This window comes from Myotis daubentonii, chromosome 2, assembly GCF_963259705.1.
Source record: "Myotis daubentonii chromosome 2, mMyoDau2.1, whole genome shotgun sequence".
In the NCBI taxonomy this organism is placed as follows: domain Eukaryota; kingdom Metazoa; phylum Chordata; class Mammalia; order Chiroptera; family Vespertilionidae; genus Myotis; species Myotis daubentonii.
Genome location: NC_081841.1, coordinates 214709085 through 214724794, shown reverse-complemented (window position 1 = coordinate 214724794; position 15710 = coordinate 214709085). Strand labels below are relative to the sequence as shown.

General features: G+C 49.3%; 1 protein-coding gene across 3 annotated transcripts in view; it reads left to right on the top strand.

Moving 5' to 3' along the window:
• The window catches only part of STOX2 (storkhead box 2), a 195603-nt gene extending 183370 nt beyond the window's left edge, over positions 1–12233 (top strand). For all 3 annotated transcript variants that reach the window (XM_059685721.1, XM_059685719.1, XM_059685720.1), the window contains exons 3-4: positions 823–3088; positions 8622–12233. In XM_059685721.1, the coding sequence (XP_059541704.1) occupies positions 823–3088; positions 8622–8817 (2462 nt within the window). In that variant the 3' untranslated portion in view covers positions 8818–12233. The remainder of the gene's footprint in view (positions 1–822; positions 3089–8621) is intronic.
• Positions 12234–15710: the final 3477 nt, after the last annotated feature.

Sequence of the window (15710 nt, the reverse complement as noted above, 5' to 3'; positions counted from 1 at the left end):
GCCTAATGCAGTGGTTCTCAACCTTCCTAATGCCGGGACCCTTTAATACAGTTCCTCATGTTGTGGCGACCCCCAACCATAAAATTATTTTCGTTGCTACTTCATAACTGTAATGTTGCTACATCCTGATATGCAGGATGTATTTTCATTGTTACAAATTGAACATAAAGCATAGTGATTAATCACAAAACAATATGTAATTATATATGTGTTTTCCGATGGTCTTAGGTGACCCCTGTGAAAGGGTGGTTCGACCCCCAAAGGGGTCGCGACCCACAGGTTGAGAACTGCTGCCCTAATGTCACATCCTGAGGGCTCCATCCTCATGATCTCCCCTAAACCTAAGGCCCCACCTCCTAGTACCATCACGTTGGGGTTTGGGGCTTGACTCTATGAATCATGGGGGGACACAGCAGGCTAAAACATCAGGAATCACATTTGCAACAGCATGGATGGGCCTGGAGAGGATTATGCTAAGCAAAATAAGCCGGTCAGAGAAAGATGAGTATCACATGATCTCACTCATACGTGGAATCTAATGAACAAAATAGATCCAGAGACATAGAAGCATGGAGCAGACTGTGGAATCTCAGAGGGAAGGTGGGGCGGGTGGGTGGGAAGAGATCAACCAAAGAACCTGTCTGCATGTGTGCATAACCCACGGGCACAGGCAGCAGGGTGGTGAAGGCCTGGGGTAGGGGGTGAGGTCGGGCTAGACGAGGTCAGTGGGGGAAGAAAGGGAACATAAAATAAGTAATAAAAAACCGGGAGTCCACCACATGCTTCCTCTCCCTTCTCACGAGTGTGTTCCCTCGCTCTCAGGTGTCCCCACCCCCAGCCAGGAGATCCTGCGGCACACCCTCAACACGCTGGTGCGCGAGCGGAAGATCTACCCCACCCCGGAGGGCTACTTCATCGTGACCCCGCAGACGTACTTCATCACCCCGTCCCTCATAAGGACTAACAGCAAGTGGTACCACTTGGACGAGCGGATACCCGACCGGTCTCAGTGCACCTCTCCCCAGCCCGGAACCATCACGCCCTCTGCCTCAGGCTGCGTCAGGGAAAGGACCTTGCCCAGAAACCACTGCGACTCTTGCCACTGCTGCCGGGAGGACATGCACAGCATGCACGCGTCCACCCTGCAGCGGAAGCCTGCCAAGGACTGCAAAGACCCGTACTGCCCGCCCGCCCTCTGCCAGGTGCCACCCACCGAGAAGAGCAAAAGTACTGTCAACTTCTCCTACAAGACGGAAACCCTCTCCAAGCCTAAAGACGGGGAAAAGCAGTCCAAGAAGTTTGGGCTCAAGCTCTTCCGGCTGAGTTTTAAAAAAGACAAGACCAAGCAGCTGGCCAATTTCTCCGCCCAGTTCCCTCCCGAGGAGTGGCCGCTGCGAGACGAGGACACGCCCACGACCATCCCCCGGGAGGTGGAGATGGAGATCATCCGCCGCATCAACCCCGACCTGACGGTGGAGAACGTCATGCGGCACACGGCGCTGATGAAGAAGCTGGAGGAGGAGAAGGCGCATCGGAGCAAAGCGGGCTCCTCCGCCCATCACAGCGGGAGGAGTAAAAAGAGCCGGACCCATCGGAAGTCGCACGGCAAGTCGCGCTCACACAGCAAGACGCGCGCGTCTAAAGGAGACCCGTCCGACGGCTCTCACCTGGACGTCCCCGGGGAGCGGGAGTACGACTTCTGCGACCCCCTGGCCAGGGTGCCCAGGGAGGGCTGCTTCATCATCGAGCACAAAGGCGAGAGCTTCATCATGCACAGCAACCCCAGCGTGCTGGAGCCCCACTTCCCCATGACGCCGGAGTGGGACGTGTCGGGGGAGCTGGCCAAGAGGAGGACTGAGATGCCCTTTCCCGAACCTTCCAGGGGCAGCTCCCACTCGAAAGTGCACCGAAGCCACAGCCATACCCAGGACCGACGGTCCAGGAACGAGAGGTCCAGCAAAGCCAAGGAGAGGTCCAGGTCCATGGACAATTCCAAGGGTCCCCTGGGCGCGTCCTCTCTGGGGACGCCTGATGACCTGGCCGAAGGCTGCAGCCAGGAGGACCCAACCCCCATCCAGCCCTACATTGACGACAGCACGCTAAGGCCCGCCCCGACGGCCGCTCATCAAAGGGCTCACCTTCTGTCCCCGAGCTATAAAGAGGTGTGTATTCCGGAAATAGTCGGCGGCAGCAAGGAGCCGTCCAGCGCGTGCAGCCTCCTGGAGCCAGGCAAACCCCCCGAGAGTTTGCCGTCCTTCGGCGACCTCAATTCTTGTCCGACGAAAACAGCCACGGACGACTATTTCCAGTGCAACACGTCCAGCGAGACGGTGCTCACGGCGCCATCGCCTCTGGGAAAGAATAAAGAGGACCAGGACCCTCTGGCCCTGGCCGAAGGGGTGAAGAAGCTGCCCCTGTCGGACAGGCAGACCCCGCTTTCCTCCAGGGAGCCGGGAGGACACAAGGAGGAGTCGCCCACGGGGCCAGGCGGGGGCCCGGCTGCTCCGGGCGCGGCGGCGGAAGGGATGGCCAACGGACGCCTCATCCAGCATCACGGCGCCGAGCCCAGCAGCCTGGACAAGAGGAAAGAGATATTCAGCAAAGACACACTGTTCAAACCTCTGCACAGCACCTTGTCTGTAAACAGCTACCACAAACCCAGCCTGTCCCTCCTCAAAGCGCACCCGAAGGCACCTGCGGACACGCTGGCGGGCCGATGCGAGAAGCTGGAGCCGTCCCTGGGCACCGCGGCCGCGCAGGTCCTGCCGGCCCTCCAGCGCCAGCAGGAGCCGGGGGGCAACCAGGAAGCCTCTTTCGACTATTACAACGTGTCTGATGACGACGACTCCGAGGAGGGGGCCCCCAAGACCACCGAGGAGGAGAAGAACCGAGACGATGTGGGCACCATGCAGTGGCTCCTTGAAAGGGAGAAGGAGCGAGACTTGCAGAGGAAATTCGAGAAGAACCTCACCCTCCTCGCCCCCAAAGACACGGACAGCAGCGGCCACCAGAGGACCACCCACTCGGCACGCCTGGACAGCATGGACAGCAGCAGCATCACGGTGGACAGTGGATTCAACTCCCCACGGTAGGGAGAGGCGCTGCGCGCACACACACAGCCACCGGGCCGGGCTGGGTGCAGACACCGGGGAAAGGCGTCCGGTGGCACAGCTCGGCTCTGTGACGAGGGTTCGGGTTGGTGCGCTGTGTGGTTAACTGCCTGTCTCTGGCTTCTTTTGCAGGACTTGACACCAATGTTTCTGCAGCTGTAGAGAGCGCCAATCTGGACGGGTGGGTTGGCTGCCCCCCTCACACTTGCCTCAGTCCAATCTAAGACCAACATTCCCAGTATTTTTTCTTCAATGTTTACATTGCCCCCGTGCTGGTCAAGAAAGGGTGTTTGTTTTTGTTTTTTTAAGTGCTTCAAAGGTTGAGCAGAATGAGTAGTTAGTGGGGGTTGGGAATCAATTGATTGGCTCAAGGACAAGAGTCCCTCTAGTGAGAATATACACTTGACTCTTAAACAACCTGGGTTTGGACTGCCCTGGTCAATTAGGGGCCACTTTTTTCTTTTTTAAAATATATTTTTATGGATTCCAGAGAGAAAGGGAGAGGGCGAGAGAGACAGAAACATCAGTGATGAAAGAGAATCATTGATTGGCTGCCTTCTGCACGCCCCACACTGGGGATTGAGCCCGCACCCCAGGCATGTGTCCTGACCAGGAATCGAACTGTAGACCTGGTTCACCGGTAGATGCTCAACCACTGAGCCACACCGGCTGGACAAGCGTAGATTTTTTTTCAATAAATACTGTAAATGTATTTTCCCTTCCTTATGACTTTCTTCATGACATTTTCTTTTCTGTAGCCGACTTTATTGTAAGAGTACAGTACATGATACATATAACATACAAATAAGCGTTAACTGGCTGTGTTACCAGTAATGTTTACCGTTAACAGTAGGCTATTAGTAGTTAAGTTTTAGGGCAGTCAAAAGTTATACACATATTTTTGACTGTGCAGGTGGGGGAAGGTCAGCACCCCTAACCACTGCATTGTTCAAGGGTCAACTGTAAAAGCAGGTCTCAAAACCTTTCCAGTGGATGTAGAAGCTTGTTGCCATGGTAACCAGCTGCCTGGTGGCCCTCTCCACCTTCCTCATGCAGCTTCCTCTCACCACTCGTGTGCCCACAAAGAAATGGACCTTGTTCCTCCTGCAGAAAGATTGGGGGACTCTGCTCTCTTAGGTCAAAGCACGTGCCAGCACTGTCCTTCCTCCTCCTGTAGATCTGGCACAACCAATCAGGGCCCTCTAGTCGCAGTCCCTTGTTCTTAGGAGGTGCCGGTGACTCGGCAAAGGCTGGGCAGTTGAGAGTATGTAACGCTCAGTGGTCACATCCAGTGCATTGAAGTGGTTCGGGGGTTCAGAAAGCAAGAGAGTCTACGCAACTTCCTTTTTTCCTGCTTAACTCTCCCTTCTCCTCAAAGAGCAACTCGGGACCTCATTCTCCTAAATTCTACTCCAGATTGGTGACTCTGAGATGCAGAAATACGATGAGAGATGGACATTTCTCACTAGCTGTGATTCCCAAGATTTTATAATATTTACCATTTTAACAAGTATCCAGATATGGTTATTTTCATTATTAACAATGATAATTAGTCCTATTGTGATCATTTCACTGTATCTCTGGGTAATTTGGGGACAGACCATCCCAAAATTAGAATTGAGAATCGTTCATCTGTTTGTCACATATTAGGCTGTTGTTTTTTTCTTAAAGGACTAGTTCTTGATTATTATCATTACCATCATCATCATCATCATTATTGTCATGTAACCTTCTTTCCAAGTTAACCCGTGTGGCAGTCCACTATCTACACAGACCACAGAGCTGGCACCCTGGTTGAAGCGGTGAGAGACCAGGGGTCCCAGGTCTCTGCTGCCGTCCCTTGAAGAGCCCTAAGGGACCTCAAGGAGCTTGGCACTCAGTCTGAAAACGACTGGCCTATTAAGTGACTTTTCTACGTAATAACTTTTGCTCACTATTTTCCAAATCAAATCTTATTTACCAGTTATTTTGTACATTTTTTTTCTTTCTATTTCTTTCTTCTACTCTCTTTTCTCCTCTTGAATTTCTAGCAGTGGGTACCATGCAGGCATAATTGAAGGTCTGTAATGGATGGTTGAAGTTCAAGACCATCACTTACAGAAGGTGCGGTTTACTGGCCTGGACCTCACGTTCCACTCTTTCTTATTAAGACTCTACCCACCTGATGCTTTTCACACAGCAGTTCCCAACCTTTCACGTTGCCTCTTGATCCCTGGATCTCCACTGAGAGAGAGCGTCGGACCTCCAGAGATACTAAAGGAGACGTGGCGAGTAGCTTAATGGTTCTAACTCAAGAATTTATGAATGAGATTATTTCTTGAAATAAGTTTACTTGCATTTCTCTAAGTGTTTTGTCATGGTAGAAGGTAAAGGTTGCTCTGAGGAGACATTTTTCACAAATTAGCTCTGTGTCCGTCCGTTGTTACTGGGTAGAATTCTCTCTGTAGGGATGTGTAGCTCACCCAGAAGTTTCGTGCAGTTCGCACATAGGGGTTCCTTCTTGAATCCCTTTCATATTTAATACGCATTGGTTACAGGCTAGATGACAAACTGGTTTTCTACACCCATTTTTAAACAGTATTTTCTGTACACCTCAGTAAATTCACTGAGCCGCCTTTCTAACGAATGCGTGAGGATAGTCTACAAAGGAGAATAGTTGAGTTATCGGGAGTTTTACTCGCTAGCGTGAGGAGTATTTTAGCCAAATAGCATTATCATACTGACACCTCCCCAGTGCTGTGAGATACAGAAATCTTAAGTGGGCCATTTATTTCGGTCTTTCAGTAAATAATCCACTGAGCAACTGAGATTCAACTAAAAAAACAAATTAAAAACCCCCACAAACATGGTGATTGCCACATTCAGCTTTCAGTCAAGTTCAGCCACATTCCCAGAATTCCTCAGTCCGTTTTCTTAGAAACTTAAAGGGGATTGAGAAGGAAAAAAACATAGAAACTTAACTTATGCCATAGATCTAATACTGAAAAGGACATTTTTTGACATGAAAAGTCTACTGTTCTAAATCTGAGCCCCAACCTGGTGGGTGAACATAATGTGAAAATCAGAGGCTTCCAGGGACGTGTCTGTCTAATGTACCGTGTGCCGTGTGCCGTGTGCCGTGTGCTGCACGTGTTCCAGGAGGGCCGACGACAGCAGAGCGGCTGGGCTCAGGTCTTCTGCCTCTAAACCCGGAGACCTCAAGGCGGCACCATTAATTCTCTTATTCAAAAAGAGCGTTTACATTTGAGGGATATCTTTACTGATAATGCTCCATCTTCATGAACTTGTTCATCATATCCTGAGCCCTCGATAGGAATGCCACACACAGAATGCCTCGTTCTAACAGCAACAATGAAAGGTCTCCATTGGGGAAACTGGAGGACGGCATGTATTTATCACAATTAGTCAGTTGACCGTGGCAAAGAGGCATCTTGGAGCACAGACAGCTACCAAGATGGTAGGCAGCCCGTCGCAGTGAGGAGTGTTAGCAGTGCCTGGCACTGTGCCTGGCCTACAGCGGGCACATGTTAAGCCCATGCCTTAAAAGCTGGTTTAAAAGTGGGTTTTTTGGAACTTGAAGTGTATTTCCTCATAGAAAAGGACCCCCATGGATTCTCAAACCAACTCACACAGTAGCTACTTTATGCATTACATGCTGGATGCAGAACAGAAATCATTTACACTTGTCTAGCTTTGCAGTGTGCAAATTCTTCACCGACGCCTGATTCCTCGTGGTCGCTCTGTGAGAAGGTAAATCACATAACTCTCCCTGTGTTAAAAGTGAGGACGTTAAATACCTGAGGGAAAATATTATCAGGATTAAGGGTGAAACTGAAGGAACCTGTCACGAAATCTCTGGGGTCTACATGTTTATTGCCTCCCTCCCTCCCTTCCTTCTTCCCTTCCTCCCTCCCTCCCTCCCTCCCTCCCTCCCTCCCTTCCTTCCTTCCTTCCTTCCTTCCTTCCTTCCTTCCTTCTTTCCTTCCTTCTTTCCTTCCTTCCTTTCCTTCCTTCCCTCCTTCCTTCCCTCCTTCCTTCCTTCCCTCCCCTGACTGTGCCTCGGCTGTAGGGCTGGCAAGCCTCCAGTGGGCTTTCTTAGGGAAGGGGCCAGGTAAGTGGAAAGCCCGGCACTTTCCATCCCCGTATTCCTGATGTGCTGAGTATTCTGTAGTCGGCCCAGATTGGCCATAGGCACAATGGAGGAACTTCTATAAATGTCTTAACCGTCTGCCGGTACCCTCTGCAGTCACGGAATGTCTAGCTGTCTCTTTGGTAGTTGACAAACATAGTTTCTTTTGAACGGTAAACTCTTGGCTCTCTGATGAGAAGCAAACTCAAGGCCACAAGGGGTTAGGATGAAGTAGCCTGTTAGTAAGGGCTGCCGAGGTCTAGGGTTCAGACAGAATTGCCATCAGTTTTGGAGGAGACGGGGAGACAGTAGACGTCCACCATTGCCCTTTGACCTGCAGGCTGGCTTCCGCGGGCGTACCTCAGTCCTGGGACCAGCTCTCATCAGATGTTTTCTAAGCCTTGACTCTGTCCAGGAGGGTGTATGCTTTGAGCATCCTGATGGTTTCTTCTGTCGCTTTATAAGCTGGTAAGTTTCTTATTACCTTTGGAGGACCTTGAACATGGACATCCATTCAGTTCCCATCAATCAGGCCAGAAAACCTTATTCCTGCTATTGCTCCACACATTTGGAATCTTTACATGTCCTCAAGCTCTTGGAGCAATAAACTAGCTTCTGGTATTTCTAACTTAGAACAATGAAGAGAAACCAAGATACTAAAGTCTTTAGGTCACTTCTATTCTCTAAGAATCCTTTAAAGTATAAAATATTTCTACCAAAAGTGCGCGTGTGTGTGTGTTGGGGGCGGGGAGGTACGCGGATAAAAGTGAACTTCACAAACGAGTAACATCTAAGATTCCTCCTCTGAAAACATAATGTATTTTCTCTAAAGTGTGAACATTTGACACAGAGGTGTGGAGGTGTCTACAACGAATTTTATTTCCACCAGCGCGGCAGGTTAGCCAATGGCAAGCTTGAGCTCCGCCAACGTCAGAATCTGCCCGTGGAGAAGGCAGACAGAACCATTAGGGTACAGTTACCGAGCTGGTAAAGCAGCAGTTGTATCAATGAGTTCCCAGCCTGAAATGAAATCATTACACATGTATATTTACTAGTATTGGAAAAAAACGGATGCGATAGCTAGAGGTGACACTGAATGCTGAAGGCGTTTCCTCGAATGGGACAGGAGGGGAAGGCATTTAAAGTGCACGTAGCTGTAGAGCACCCTTCATGCCTCGAGCTGCTGGTTTGCACACGTGTGCACCGCTGCTGGGGCCGTGCCGGCAGCGCATGTGTAAATGATCAGGGGGAGGTGGTCTGTCTGTGACATTCTGAGCCCACAGAGGAAATCCATTAACGCCATCGTTTGCTCTTCCTCTGGAATCGCTATGTAATCATTTATGTTCAGAACCAAACAAAACAAACCCTCTTTACTCTTCTAGCACTCGGGAGAGCCTGGCCTCCAACACGTCGAGCATTGTTGAAAGTAACCGTCGTCAGAACCCTACCTTGAGCCCGGCCCATGGCGGCGCCGGCCCGGCCTTCAACTTCCGAGCAAGCACGGACCCCCCGACAAACGAAGCTGAGAAATTACAGAAACCTTCCAACTGCTTGCAGGCTTCCGTGACGAGTGTGTGACCGTCGTCCGGCCTCCGATCTCCGTCTCGTGCGACACAGCCAAGTTTACGACACTGGGACTGATGTTTACATCTTCGGAAAGACAAGCATCTCAACCACAGTTTTGGTGTTTACTTAAACTGTGCTGCTAAGTAGGCTAGAGCAAAACACAAAAGTCTTTCTTTCAGAGTATTGCTTTTTCCCATGTATGGCTCTGTAGCAACAGAATAGCAGTAGGGGTGATATGTACACTTTTGCTTCACTAACTTGTAACTGAGCACACATAGGAAAGTCTAGACACTGTAAGTGTAATCTGCATTTCCAATGTCATGCCGTTGCCAACGCCATTTTCAAATGCCACAGGTGCGTGTTGCTCCCAGTCTGTGGGCAGATGGTGCCACAGAACTGCTTCTTGACACCTCCAAACAAACAAACAAAAACAACGAAGCCACCACAAATGTCCAATGCCAGGGCCCGCGGGGAGGGAGACCCATGCCAAACAGCCGAGGAGGGGCCCAGCCCCCGGTGTGTGAATCGCTTAGGCACCCGTCATTTCCTCACTGTGAGTTTTCGTGGCGCGAGGTTGCAGGAGCCCGTGGAAGTGTGTCCGAAGGGGTCGGGATGGAGATCCTGGGAGTGCGTGTCGTCAGGATTTTGTTTTTCAGTGTCACAGATGCTTGTCTGAGTGTTCACCTTCCGCAATCACCAACAGGAATATAGGCCTTTGGATCTGAAGTGGGTAGAAAGGCAGGGGCCCCCAGCCTGGCTGGGCTCAGCACTCCTGCTGGAAGAGGTAACGCAGACTCTACTCGTAGAAGAGGTGTGAGTCGGGATCTGTGAGGCTGGGAAAGGGATGATGAGCCTATCTTACGATAATAGATACGATAATTAGTTTGTTTAAAAGCAAAATGTTCTTTGTGATACAAATGAAGAGTATGGCCTGGGGATGTTATTCTTTCTAATGGAAGGACATAAATCTATTTTATGTAGTTTTAAATAGAATGCCTAAATTAGGCGGTGGGAGATAATTTTTAGTGGTTCTAGGAAAGAGCAGAGAGTTAGGGAGAGTTGAACTTCAGGCCTTTTATTCCTGGGAAGATATCTATAGAGAGAACTTTAAAAGTAGTTTTTGATCAGAGGTATACATGTGCCCATGTAATGAACAACGGAATGTGCTCATTCTGCAAATGTGGTATAATTCTAGCTTGTACTCCCCTTAAAATTGACCAGAATAACCATTATGCATACATGAACTATGCCAGAGTGATGTTTACAGAGACTGTGTAACCGATTTCAGGAGGCACGTTCAGGTGGATGTGCGGCGATCAGCCCAACTTACTGTGAGATGGTTTGTTCACATTTGGCTTTGGTTTCCAATGTCACGTTGAATGCAAAGAAGCCGGGCGGCAGCAGAGGGATGACCAATAGTCAAGCTTCAGCCTTCCGGGAAAGAGATTTTCCCAGGGCCCTGCGATTTATTTTATGGGAACAATGGAATCAAGCTGTAGGTAATGGGAAAGTATTTGCAAAAGGGTTACAGATGACGCAAGTAAATGGTCTGACCAAAAAAAAAAAAAAAAAAAAGGTTTATTTAGTTCCATGGCATGTGATGTTTGGAGCCATAAAATACATATCCAAAAATAAATCCCAGATCCAGCCAGCGGCCTGGCGTTGGTGAAGCGCCCCTGCCCCGGGTTAGGCTGCATCGGTGGCCCGTTTAGGGAATGCGGGCGCATACGCGGCCGGACTGATTCTTGCAACATGTGGGCGCTCCCTTGCGCTGCTTCAGATATTTGGAGGTTGCGTGGGGAACCGGACGCATCGGGGCAGAGTAGGTTCCTTGTCTGTGCTTAGGGTGAAACCTAAGCACATGCCTCGGTCAGCTCCCACACCACGAAAAGGCTCCCGTCAGTCGGCGTGCCGTGTCATGCCTCATTTCCTCCGAGGCATGCCCGATGGCTCAGCAAGGCACGCTGTCTCCCCGCTTAACTGTGTCCAGAAGGAAGGATAGTGTCTCTAAGAGACTCCATTCCGAGTCCGTTTCCTTGGGGAGCTGTCTACCGTACAGTAACTGAATTCTTCTGTCTAAATTCATCCTCCCCCACCCAAAAACCCTGCTCTCAGGCGTTTACCATACACTCAGTTCATAAATAACATAACCATTGAGACAGCCCACCCGCCTCCGGCTGATCCTCTGAAAGTCGCCATCATCTGAGTCAAAGGCTGGATGACCCGGAAAAGAAAGCACGACCTTTAGAAGCTTTAGAATAGGAATTTATCACTATTTCGCAAGAAACCGGTTTACAGAAGTCATTGTTCCAATAAAATGTGTACACTTTCTGCCTGATGCTATGGGGTAATTAAAAAAACAAAAAACAACTCCCTTAGACCGGCAGCCATGAACGTAGAAACGAGGGACTTTAAAGGTGATATGATGTCCCAGGTAGAAGCAGCCCCGTCTGATCTCTCCAGGCTTCCCGAAGCGGGGAGGGAGGGGCAGGAAGCACGTTGCAGATGTGACCCAGGATGGTCCACAGCGAGGCTCTCGGGGTCCAAGCTTCGAGGACACCCTTGTCCTCCGGGGAAATGCTAGCTTTGTGTCCATGGCTGCGTATAGAGGCTTCACTTAAGAGCTTGTCATCCGAAAGGTTTACGGAATCGAATCCGGTTGAATCTCTGTGTAGCGTTCAACGTTAAAGGGTCAGCCCACCTGTTGGCATTTTGCACACTTATGTATTATTATGATGCAGCATATTACTTTATGGTAATTTTTATTTTTGCATATAACTACCTCCATAAATTTGATGAAGTGGCAGCCGTGCGTTGGTGTGTATCGGTCAGAAAAGCGGGGTCCAGGCCACGGCGTGGTGGGTGTGTGTGCGTGTGCGTGTGCGTGCGTGTGTGTGTGTGTGTCGGCGATCGCCTCCGTGGACTCATGACTTTCTCATCGCCATGGTTTCCTTTCACGGCATTATTTCACTTTCAGATGTAAGCCTGTCTCCTCCCCTCCCCACCACAGTGCACTTGGTTTTGTGATGAATGGGAGGAAGTTTAAATTTCTTGTCTCCCCCCCCTCCTCCCCATTCTTGCTAAAAGTTCCCCCTGGCAAAGAGCCAATTGGTAAACATAACGTAGCGATTTACTCCTATGAAAATCTGATGTGAATTCTAGGTGTTCAGTAACCGAAGACACACAAGAAATGCGGACTGCGACTAGGGAGCACTCTGGTCCTCTCTGCTTTCACCACATGCTGGCGTGTCACGCCCAAACGTCCCTCCCATGAGGAGAGCTGTGCCGTGTGCCCACAACTCCTGTTCCATAGGTTGTATTCCATTTTATATATTTGTACATCTCAGGGGACCTAATTAAGGGCGGGCGCCAAATACGGAAAGCAGATTGGAGAGCTGAAAGGCGACTAGCTGGGTAAAGATGACAAACCGCCCCCCCCCCCCCAAAAAAAACCCACTTCTCTGACTTCGGGAAGCAGACATTTTTTTAAAGAGGGAATCTGGGGTAACAATGAGCCAGACACCAGCTGTTCCCAAGCCTCCCTTTCCCACAAGCCGGCCAGCATTTCTAAAATGCAAATCTCAATTCTGTTGCAGTCACCTCGGGGAGAAAAAAAACACACAAAAAACCCTCTTTAATGACAACGAAAGCATCGTTCCTTCTTTAGGCTGGCACGGCTTTCTCAAATTCCACCCAGGAAAATCACTTCTCACCACAAAGTGTACTTGAAAATAAGTTTCCAGTCCAAATCGTAGGCCTGTTGCCCACCCTGCAATCGTGGCGAGGTTCCGGAACGGCTCCATGTAGGCCGCGGGCAGTATTGTGGAGCTTGATTAGAATCCAGCCCCGACCTGTAATGACTTTGCACGTTCATGTCGGGGTCTCTCAGTGCTTCCAGAGCGTGCGGGTTCACAGACAGCGCCCCGCGCGGGTCCTCTGTGCCGTGCCCGTACTCGAAGCCAACACACGGAAGGAGTGACAGACGAGATGACCCAGGACACAGTGGCAGCTAGCGATGATCTCTGTTCTATCTGTTGGATAGACCATCCCGAGCAATCACCCAACACAATGCGATTTTTTTTTTCTGATGTGTGCTAATAAAGTCAAAGAGAAACGAATACAACTCTCCGCCGTTGTCCACTTTCATTCAAAAAGTTCAGGGCGCTGGGAATGTGACGCCTCCGTACACCTTCCTGGCAGGGATTTCTGAAGGGGGACGTCCATTCGGCCCATTCCGGTGCCACTGCGGTCAGCGGTAGGTAGACACACGCCCGTGTTGGCAGCTGCCTATCGGCTCTGTGATTCCTGTGCTAAAATGCCGTCTTTCAAGGAACGCGGCTGCTCCGGGCTGGGGAGGTGCCGAGGCAGAAATTTCGGTGAAGAACTGTCTCAAGTTCTCAGGCTTCGTAGGTGACAGCAAGTCAGCCCTTATCAGGCCCGGCTCCGAAGAATCTGGATTCCCCAGGGAGCTGGTCTGGTTGGCAGTGCCCTCACGTTAGGAGGGCCTTCTCTGTTGCCACGGGCCAGTCACAGGACCCGCTGGCCGCGTTCTGGCGGTGCCAGTGGACCCTGCAGAAGTGGCCCTTCCCTTCCCTCTCCCCAGCCCCCGCTTCCCCCAGCCTGTCCTGCCCATTGTCTGGGGGGTCTCTCTATTCCTGAGTGTCTCCCCCACACACCTTTAGGGCTCGGGGAAGCCAGAACCCAGGAAGCACGAATGCAAAAGCCATGGAAACATTGTTTTGCTCTGGATCAGTAAAACAGGGGCAGGAAAGAGATTACCATCGGTCTGATCTTTGCCAAGTCAGATAACCGAATCAGCTGCCACTCCGTCACTCTCCCTTAAGGGTTGACAGTATTAAGGCTACATCCAATATTTCCCCATTTCATAGATTATACACACACACACACACACACACATAACTCATTATTAAACGTCCTGGTGTGTCTGAAACAGACACTGGCATCTCCCTGGTTGAGTTCCTCTCGGTGTCTCTGGCAGCAGCAGCCCAGAGATTCCCCGGCGATGGCTCCCCTAACACACACTCCTGTGTGTTCACAGTTGTGGTTTCCGTGACTTAGAGTTGCTGGTTTGCAAGGTTCAGCATTCTACAAGGCTCAAGGGGACTAAACCTCCTTCTTATGATTGTATGATTATCTGTTTTCGGGCTTTAAATCGCTCCTGTTGGCTTCAAATGTGAACACACACACACACACACACACACACACACACACCCTGCCAACGAGGGAAGGGGCTGTCTGCCACGTGAGGCAGTGACCCCTAGAAGCCCATGGGAGGCCAGAAGTTTGGCTGGCCCACGCACAGCTGCCTACCTCCCTGTCCAAAGGTTGACCTTGGCACCCCATCCCCTTGCTCCCACCAAAAAGAGGTACCAAATCTGAGATCTGAGAGCTCCAGTTTCAGTCCTCTGCCGTTCTAGGAAATTTATCATGAACTACACACTCAGCCGCTCCTCGCCTTCCTGTCCTCCATGGTCCTCCCTGCCTCCTCCCTACCGCCTCCCCCCCTGCCCCTCACCCCACCACCTAGATACCCATACACTGCCTCGGTTTCCACATTGGAAGGGCGAAGTCGTGTGTGGTATTGTGCGCACATGATGGTTAGCACCAGAGCTAACCCCGGGTCACCTTCCTGTAAGTATTGACAGCTACAAATTAAGGTCCTTAGAGTAGTTGACATAGATACGACTTTCTAGCAGAGAATCAAATTTCAACGTTCAGTTTAAAGGGATCATAATTCTGCAGGTATCCTTCTCTGAGTGACTGAATGTGACTATTGCATTAGGGGTAAATGAATTAAGAAGTGCAAGTGGGATTTACTGTATGTTAGAAAGAAGTTTTGCAGCCAAGACTGCCTTGAATAAAATGTGTTTGCACTGAAAAAAAAAAATTTTAAATTACTTGGTCTCTGGTTGCTGTAAAGGTCATCCAAGATGGATGTTCTGTTTATATTGTATAGTATTTCATATGAAATAATTACAGTTCATGAAATGTCTTCCCTAATGTTACTGATTTATAACAGCACATTTGTAACATGGTTTTTATCGTGTCAGTGTGCCATATTGTAAATGATGATTACTTGTCATGCTTAGTATAATAACTTAAAAGGAAAAAAAAGCACAGGGATTTTTGTAAGTCTATATTTGAAAGTCCCTCCATATGGTAATATTGTGTTCATGTTGTTTATGTAGTGTTGTGTGAAATATCCATTTTGGATTGTGTTACTTTTTAAGATATTAAATAACATTTGGTTATACGTCTAAGTGGATTTCTTTTTGGTGCCCGAGAAAGAATAGGTGAGATCAATTTATTTTTCTGCTCCGTTAATATGATTTCATAACAGATTTTTATTACACAATCATGATGAGAGCGTTTGAAGTAAAACAGCTAAAAATGGAAATTTCTGGTCAAAACTTTTTTCCAGGAATGTTGAAAAACATCACATTTTTGACTATTCAAATGTAAAAGACTGAGACTTAGAGATGCATATAATTAAGTTTTCTATAGGAAATTATAAAGAAATGTGGATGTTGTTTTGTTAGCACTCAACTCCTATCCCCAAATAAACGTGACACCCCCCCCCCCCCCCCCCCGCCGCCCCCGTCCTGTAAGCATTCGCAGATACTCACATCCTGCGATGAGGTGCTTGCACAAGTTCGGAAAGCCTCCAGACTTGATTGCCTTCAGAATCTGCTGTGTGCTCCTTTCTCTCTCCTCAGTGGTGCCTAATCTTTGTCCTGGGAGAATGGACTCCATTTTCTCAAACCAAAAGTGATCTGTTCAAACAATTAAGCTAGGACATAGCATTCCTTTTTTTTTTTTTTTTTTAGCATTCTTTTCTTTAATGTTTTTATTGATATTTAGGGAGAGAGGCAGGGAGAGGGATG